General features: G+C 36.9%; 1 protein-coding gene across 1 annotated transcript; it reads right to left on the bottom strand.

Annotated features, from left to right (window-relative positions):
* Positions 1–2,184: 2,184 nt before the first annotated feature.
* LOC113355176 lies at positions 2,185–8,950 on the bottom strand. The gene is made up of 7 exons (XM_026597968.1): positions 8,830–8,950; positions 6,482–6,537; positions 5,894–6,037; positions 3,234–4,862; positions 3,108–3,140; positions 2,410–3,050; positions 2,185–2,263 (listed from the first exon to the last, which is right to left on the bottom strand). Exons 1-7 carry the CDS (start codon positions 8,948–8,950, stop codon positions 2,185–2,187), a joined length of 2,703 nt encoding a protein of 900 aa, XP_026453753.1.
* Between the last annotated feature and the right edge of the window lie 735 nt (positions 8,951–9,685).

Here is a 9,685-nt window from a genome sequence, read left to right as displayed (position 1 = left end):
AAAATATATAAATAAGCAGTATATAGTATACATATGAGTACTAATTTAAATGAAATACAAGCTGACTCACAAAGTATTTTTGCACACTAGGTAAAACTGCCCCTACCTCTTGAGTATGAGCTTTAATCCACACATCAGAGGTGGTGATTTACACACCAGGATTCTCGCTCTCCTACCAATATAACGAGTTTATTTTTATTAATCAATCTAAACAAGGATAAGACTAACCATAATGGCCATATTTTGAGATTCATAAATCACACCAGAACTGAAATCAATATGCATACCAGTTCAGCTTTGATCAAAGTATGAGATTTACGACCGGTGGTGTGAGAGTGGTCATATAGCTGTCGCTTCCTCTTGTTCTCAGCTCTACTTTCCTGTTGTTTAAGAGTGTTTTCATTCTCACAGAATTCTATCCACTCCTCTTCAGGTACACCAGGAGGAATATGTGCAATCCTTTCCTAATGAGTTGGATAGGGATCATAATAAGCATATCGTAACTCATGCTTGCGTCTGCTCCATATAGGAGCCATCGACTTAACCATGATAACTTTAGAAGACTCGGCTATAGGATATACTCTCTGAGAGAAAAGAGTTATTTAGAATGTATGTAGAGACATCTAATACATTTATGTCTTAATAAAAAGTGTGAACAGAAATCATATTTGTACCTGCAGTTCCTTCCAAATATCATCTTTTTAAGTATCGGGCACATGCTTCCATGTTTTTAATGAGATGGGGACATGAGTACGAGTTAAGGCGCCTTTCAGGTGGCCGTGTGATGTTGAATTTTTGGAATTGGGAAGACATTCTCATCTACTTCAAATTCTGCCATAATAACCTGCAAAACAACGACCAAGTTCTATGTCAGAAATAAGTTAAACTTATAACACCTATCCTTTGTAACTATGCACGTAAACATATCAAATAGAAGCTATAAAGAATGCGCAAGTGATAACACAAAAAATAGGAGAAAAGAGAACAAACATAACATATAAGATAATCCGCAAGTGATAAAACAAAATTTATCAGAAAAAGAACACAAACAAGCAAGTCTAAACTATCATTGTCACACAGAGCTTTAAACCACAGAATCAACACATATAAGCTTCTCTAAACTCTCATTGTCAGTAAGAGCTGACTGATAAATCCTAGGAATTTCAATACTATCTATAGATGAAGTCAATCCTTGCGATGAATGCAATACCAAAGACCACCCTTTTTCAGACAGATCCTTTGAGTAGAAAACTTGTGTCGCTTCAGATGCAATCCATAATTCCATCAATGCTTTTCATCTTGGACAAGTTAACCTTTATCAATTTTGTAATTGCATCAACCTTGCACCCATTAGTCTTGTCTTCAACCTTCACCCAATCACAATAAAATACAGTTTCTTCAAATTCCATAAAATTCAACTTGATAATCTTCCTAATAACTCCATAATAGGTCATTTATGTTTCCTTGTAATTTGTGTCCGTGGACTTCGCTCTATAACTTGCAATATCTTTCATCGACAAACGACTGTTTTGTGACACAACCAACCCCTTGTAATCTTCAGCACAGAAAGTAAATCCATTCACTTGGTATATCTTATACGACTGCGCCTTGAAGAGAGGTCCATGCACTAGTCGCCAAAGTGTTGAGTTTGCTTCATTAGCTTCTAACAACTGCAAGAGAACATGTGTGAAATCAAGCTAATTAGTAAAATATGAATTGTAATTACACATAGATTACAGAAAGAGAGTCAAGGTACATAATTTAGGCTAATATGTTACCTCTTCGCGTAACCACAAAAGAAAACTCTTTGAGGGACAATTTCTCTGACCATTAACATAGGACTCAAACTTCCTACAATTAAAAAATAATTCAAAACAATTATGTCGATAGATATATAACATCTCAACAGTTAAGGAAAACTCTTTGCAACCATCGTACTTAAAACACTTAAAGGTGTAAAATTAAAAATCGGTACCTTTGCCAATCATCTAATCCATCATACTTAGAGAGAAGCCATTTGCGAGCTTGTTCAAACTGCACCTGAGTTAGAATAATATCCCTAACTTTACCTAAAGGCATCTCATCAGCAAACTCATCGTCATCATCAAAAAATGCCTGGAGAGTATGCTTATGAGTACCATCACCATCCTTTGACAGGCCCTCCATGCCATACAAACTTGCTTCTCACAGCGTATACCCTCTTGTTATGCACCCATCAATATACCTTTTATTGCGCACTAACCCTTTGAAACCTTTCATTAACCTAAAAAGTAGCAATTAAACAACAAAGTCTGTTAGGACATGCCAACACTCAAGCTATATACATTAAAAAACATAATCAATTACTCAAGTTCTAGACATTACTTAGGTTATAGACATTAAACAACAAAGTCAGTTGTGAAATTTTACCTCTCAAAGGGATACATCCACCTGAATCTCACCGGACCGGAGTTTAAAGCTTCATCTGCTAGATGAATCATCAGGTGAATACTGATAACAAAGAATGACGGAGGAAAATGTTTCTCCAGAACACAAATTGCTTCTACAAGGCTGGCTTTTGCTTTTAGCAGATGTTCTCGGTTTACAACCTTCGTGCACAGAATGTTGAAAAATATGCTGATTCGGAGAAGAGATACTCGTAGCTCTTTAGGTAGCGATGTTGCAGTATGAACCAGCAGCGGAAGAAAATGCTGCATTACTACATGGTAATCATGAGATTTAAAATTCCTTAGCTCCGGAGGATTAACACTGACGCAGTTGCGAAGATTTGAAGAGAAACCGAAAGGCACCCTCATATTCTTCAAAACTTTACAAAAGTCAATTTTCTCCTTCTTCGTCATCTCAAATGATCCTTTTTCCATTGTTGTTCTACCAGTCTCAGCATCCTCTTTCAACCACAACTTCTTTCTTATCCCCATATCTTCCATATCTTGACGTGCAGCAGGACTATCTTTTGACTTGTTGTTTCCCATCATAGTATTCAGAAGATGCTCCATTATATTCTTCTTTGTGTGCATGACATCTATAATATGGCGAATCACATTTGATCCCTAATTGGTAAAATCAAAGAGAATAGATCTTCGGGTGAACAGAGAATGGTCATTAACCTCATCTTCAACATTGCCGTCATCTTCAAGTTCCTGAAAATAGATAAACAAGCACTTTCAGAAACTAACAAATCTCCAAGGTAAAGAAAAAACATAAATCAAATGAAGATAGGACAGAGGACTAACCTTGTTGGTATCAGCTTTTCTTTTACGTTTGAGACTTGCTTGTGATGGTTGTTTTCTCTTGCCCTTCTTGGAACTGAGTTTACCTACAATCTCTTGTATCTGCAGCCCTGTTAGTGGCCATGGAGCTGTACCATGCTCCACATGTCCATCGAAATTTGTCATATCATCGCGATACTTATGCTTCGATGGTAGCCATCTTCGGTGTCCCCTGTAGCAGATCTTCTTAGTAAATGGCAAATAATCAGCAACAGTGTCTTCTCCACAAGTAGGACAAACACAATATCCATGAGTTACATATCCCGCTAAAGTCCCTAATGCTAGAAAGTCGTGAATACCCCACAACAACCATGATCTCATCAAAAATTCAGTTTTGCTAAAAGCGTCAAATGCTAGTACACCATCCCATAACTTCTTCAACTCATCTACCAGTATTTCTAAATAAACATCAAAGTTTTTACTGGGTGCTTTTGGGCCTGATACCAGCAACGACAACAAAGAGAATTCCGGCTTCATATACAACGAAGAAGGCAAATTATAAATACATATAATCACCGGCCAACAACGTGCAAGACCGAAACACCCATTTGGATTGAAATCGTCAGTTGATATCCCAAGTGTAACATTCCTTGGTTCCTTGGAAAACTCTGGCGAAAAACTATCAGCACATCGCCAAGCTGAAGAATCGATGGGATGACGCATGATGTTTATATCTGACTTTGCTCTAGAATGCCAAGTCATTGCCTCCGCGATCCATGGTTCGTTGTAAAACCTTTTCAGCCTTGTAATCAACGAAAAATGTCTAACCGTCTTCTGAACAACAGTAGTAAGCTTCCTCTCATCATTAAAAACCTTCTTATACCTAGATTCTTGACAAACAGGACACTTCACCAGCGATGCATGATCCTTCCAATACAAAACACGGTCGTTTACACAGGCATCATATGTTATATAATCCATTCCTAGTTCTTGGATCATCTTTTCCACTTCTGCATACTTAGATGGCAGTGTATTCTCTTCGGGAAGCAACTCCTTCATCAACTCTAAGAGTGCAGTCATACCATTATCAGAAAACCCATATTGTATCTTTATGTGATTCAACTTGATGGAAGCATACAATGCTGTCACTCCCTTACGACACGATGGATACAATGGTTCTTTTGCACGCTCATAGACAAATTCCTTTTTCTTCATTTTCCTAGTTCCAGCATCATTATGAACCCCACTATCTATTCTAATATTGTAATCTACTACAGCAGTACCATCATCCTCAACAACATCTCCTAAATTTTCACCCTCACCTATACCAGGATTAATATTTTCTACATTCTCGGCTACATCACCATTACTAGTGTTATCCACATGTGACCGTGCTGCTACTTCTAACTTTTCCCCATGAAAACGCCATGTCGTGTATGTATAAAGAATACCATACTTAAGCAAATGCAATGAAATTTCACTAAGTGGCCCCAATCCTTTACAGTTCTTACATCTACTACAAGGGCATGAGAATAAGGTATTTCCGCCACCATTTCTATTAACAAACTCTATAAATGACCTAACACCTTCTATGTACTGAGCAGACTTACAAGGACATTTCATCCATCCCTTATCAACCGTAAATGACATACCCTAAAGACAGTATCTATGTTAAAATTCAGACGGTATATGTACACTACATCAATACAAAATCAGCAGCATTTTTTGATATGATATCTACAACAACTCTAACATGTATCTATGAATTTGATATGTACACAGCATAAGATTAATCACAAAAATATTATCATTTAAAACTATACTAAATTCATTCCATTAAATTGATATATCTACTTCAATTATAAATGAATACAGCCAGACAATAAAAGTAATTGGCTATCCAACCCATAAAAACATATACTTCTTATGCAATTAAAGCTACATGTTAGAATTCAAGTGTATATCATGAATTTGACATATGCCCTTCAATTCTAATATATAGCTTCAACTGAGTCCCAGCGGTAGGGTTGTCGAAGGCCTTAGGTTAACGACAGAAACATCCTCTCAACAAAGAGATAATGAGCTACAATGAGCTTTTGCGATTCACCACTGGGACCATTTTTATCATGATCACTAAGATTCTATCAAAATCAAAGATCAGACTTATAAAAATTATTAAGTTCAGTCCACACAAACTTATAAAAATCTCTAAGTTCAGAAATTATACAAAATTTCTAAGTTCATTCCATACAAACTTATAATAATTCTTAAGTTCATACCATGCAACTTATAAAAACTTCTAAGTTAAGAGATTATACAAAATTTCTTTAAGTACACCAATTCAATTCTAACATGTAGCTTCAACTGAGTCCTAGCGGTAGGGTTGCCGAAGGCCTTATGTTAACGACAGAAACATCCTCTCAACAAAGAGAGAATGAGCTACAATGAGCTTTTGTGATTCACCGCTAGGACCATTTTTATCATGCTCACTAAGATTCTATCAAAATCAAAGATCAGACTTACAAAAATTATTAAGTTCAGTCCCTACAAACTTATAAAAATCTCTAAGTTCAGAAATTATACAAAATTTCTAAGTTCAGTCCATACAAACTTATAAAAATTCTTAAGTTCAGACCATAAGAGATTATACAAAATTTCTTTAAGTACACCAATTCAATTCTAACATGTAGCTTCAACTGAGTCCTAGAGGTAGGGTTGCCGAAGGCCTTATGTAACGACAGAAACATTCTCTCAACAAAGAGAGAATGAGCTACAATGAGCTTTTTCGATTCACCGCTAGGACCATTTTTATAATGCTCACTAAGATTCTATCAAAATCAAAGATCAGACTTACAAAAATTATTAAGTTCAGTCCATACAAACTTATAAAAATCTTTAAGTTCAGAAATTATACAAAATTTCTAAGTTCAGTCCATACAAACTTAAAAATTCTTAAGTTCAGACCATACAACTTATAAAAACTTCTAAGTTAAGAGATTATACAAAATTTCTTTAAGTACACCAATTCAATTCTAACATGGAGCTTCAACTGAGTCCTAGCGATAGGGTTGCCGAATGCCTTAGGTTAATGACAGAAACATCCTCTCAATAAAGAGAGAATGAGATACAAGTAGCTTTTGCGATTCACCGCTAGGACCATTTTTATCATGCTCAATGATATTCTATTAAACTTCGGCTAAACAATATAAAAGGAACCAAAATAATCAAAACAGTTGGATATACCTTCTTAGTTTTCCTAAACCAACTCTGACCAGTTCTTTTTCAAACTCTAATGAACTGAACTTCAGTTCTTCAATCTTGACAAACCCTACCATGGCAAAAAAAAAGCATTAGATTCAGATAAACAACAAACCATAAATGGAAAGAACATATAAAAGGAACCAAAATAATCAAAACAATTTCATAGTTGGATATACCTTCTTAGTTCTTCTTAAACCAACTCTGACCAGTTCTTCTTCAAGCTCCAATGAACTGTCAGTTCTTCAATCTTGACAAACCCTAACATGGAAACAAAATAAAGGGTATTAGATTCAGATAAACAACAAACCACAAAATGGAAAGAAAAAAAATTTAAAAATAAACTGAAATTGAAAGAATCGGATTCACAAGTGAAATCGAAAAACTGAAATCAAATATTAAAACCAAAAAACCAAAAACTTAAATGCAACCCTAGGATTCGATAAACTTAAATCAAAATTCAAAATCCTAGAAATCAAATCTCTGAACCCTAAAAATCACAACTGAAACCCTAGAAATCAAAATCTATAGACCCTAAAAACTATGTCAAAATTTATACCTGATGATATTCAGTTCTACACGATGATAGATTTTAGATATTGAGAGGAAAAAAACAGCTCAGTTGAGCAGATCGAGATCGAGATGGAGATGGAGACGAGAGGAGAGGGAGGAGAGACTGAGTCTCTGTGGTTTGGCGGAGAAAAATGAAGATGAGGAGGGAACTCGACATACCCTAGATTGGGATATACCCTAGATTGGGATTAAGGGTGGGAAAAAAAACATAGTCTTGACCAAAGTTTGACTGGGGCGTGTTTATAAGTCCTAGTGTTCCCGACCACGCACGTGGTTCACACGCTTGAACCCAGCTCAGTTGTAATTCGCAACCTTGCCTGTGAGGTTGCAAAATTCGCAACGGCAGTCCTCCGTTGCGAAAAAAATCAGTTGCAATTAGCAACCAAAAAATTCGCAACCGCGCTTGTGTCGTTGCAAACCTGGGTTGCGAATCCCTTAAAATGGTGTAGTGGTAGGTCAACAGGTTCGCTTAGCTAACCCCAAAATTCCTAATTTCACTGAGTAACAGGTCCGCTTAGTTATCAGATTTTATTCAAAGAACCACCTTGAGGTTCGTTTACAAGATGTAATTCAATGAACGGATAAAGATTTATGAATTTAGGTTTGATACTAGTAGTTAAACTCGGTTCGCTCGGTCCACTTTCTAGCGTTGTTTTCACACACAATTGCTCCACAGAATCCCTCTGCCTCGTGTTTTCTACTTGTGTAAAGAGTCAAGAAACTATTACGTATTCCCCAACTTCTACTAGCTTTAGATTGAGTTAACAAATCGATTTAGCGTGCACTCTAAACAACCTATCAAACAACCATAAACACTCATATTAGTAAAAACAAACGATAATCAAGTGAAAACTTCAAAGTAGATTTAAAACAAAACACAAAACATGTCAAGAACTAGGAATTCATCCTCAATCAATAAGAAAATTAGCCACACATAATTTGAAGTTCATAAAACAAATTAAAACAAAACAAAATCAAAGTGTAGTGTGTAGAGGTGTAGAAAAGTATAGAGAAAAGTAGAGAACTTCTCTATTTATAAGCTTCAATTTGCTTGAAATCTTCTTAGGATTAGGATCCTTTTCCCATTCAATCTCCAAGTCCTTGTCTTTGTAAAATTCCTCCACTTATCTTCCAAATTCAATCTCAATTCAAATTCCACATCCAATTCCAAATCCAAGTCTTTACACCCATGAGAAAAGTCTACACAAAATTCTCCACAAATTGGTTCGCCGGAATATTACTGGTACACCGGAATCCGGCTGGAAAGTCACCACCGGACACCTGAGATACTGTTGCAGTCTATGGAATATTCTGTCACAGTTCCGTTAAACATTACTGTCAACTAACGGTCGTCATAAGTCTATGTGGGTCAAATAAAAGGAAGTCAGACACCGAGTCAGCATCTTACTCGGCTAACTGGTCTTACTCAGCTGAGTTGGATCGCTCATCGGCCGGTACCGAGTTGACTCGCCAGAGTAGAAAATCCGACCGAGTCTCCTCTGTTTTCTGGGTATTTCCGACCAATTTTGCAGGCCTTTTCTGTCTTCATTTCCCTGTAACAATCATAAGCATACATCTATTCAATTCGCAAACATTCCATCACTCCTTGTGCAGCAGCAGCACTTCTCAGCTTCGACCTTCTACAGAATCGTACCCACTCTCCATTTGTTCCAGTTCTTCATATCCTGTCTTCCACCAACCCGTCTTTCAAGCTCATACTAATAACAACAGTAATCCAATCTTTGATTCATCAATTCCTCCTACTGATTGCTTCACACCAAATCCTAACCGATCTCTGATTTCTTAGTTGAAGATTCAAACTTAAAACCCCAGCTCTTCTCGATCTGATTCATCCACAGAACCCTCATGTTCATCCTCTCTGGGTTGTTCAACAACACTATATTCTCCATCTCGATCTTCTCTGGATCTCAATATCCCATTTAACCACAGATTCAACTCCGAATTGACTTCATCTCCACCAGCAGTAACGTCAACACTTCACACCGTGTCGATTTCAGAGTCTCTCAACTTCAGAACCCAGCGATCTCTTCTCCATTTCTTGAATTTAATCTTTGTTCTCTTCATGGCTGCGCCTCCTTGCTTTCTCTGTATTCTTCTTCGGGTACAAATGATTGAGAGAAAAGATATCTCTCAATTTTAGGTTATGAATTAGGGCAGGGTTTAGGCAGTGGTGCCCACTCATTAGATAAGGGCCATCCCAGACTGGGTGCTTTACAACAGATGTTCACCCCATAACTTCAGCTGGCTGTCTTTAATTATTCTTCCATAGATAGTTGCCCCTTAACCTTGACCGGGCTCCAGATAGTGTTCGCTGAAATGACAATTTTGCCCTTTTTGCTCAAATTTGGTGATTTCTTTTTCTTTTTCTCGGTGCGACTCCAAAGTACCTAATAACTCAAAAACACGCGTAAAGTACATAATTTACAAGAAAAATAGCAAAGAAAGTATAAACAGTAGATAATAAATAGGGTGTATTCTACACCTATCACCTAGTAACGTGCTATATTCGCTGAGTCCTTCCGGGTCGAACCGGTCGATTCCAGGTGGGTCCACAGCTCACATGGCACCTCAGCCAGATCATATTATTCTTTATTTTGTAGGTTCTACGAGTGACTCAGAGTCTT

The sequence above is a fragment of the Papaver somniferum genome, chromosome 1 (assembly GCF_003573695.1).
Source record: "Papaver somniferum cultivar HN1 chromosome 1, ASM357369v1, whole genome shotgun sequence".
NCBI lineage: Eukaryota > Viridiplantae > Streptophyta > Magnoliopsida > Ranunculales > Papaveraceae > Papaver > Papaver somniferum.
Note: the sequence above shows the minus strand (reverse complement) of the source record. Positions and strands in the feature narration are given on the sequence as shown.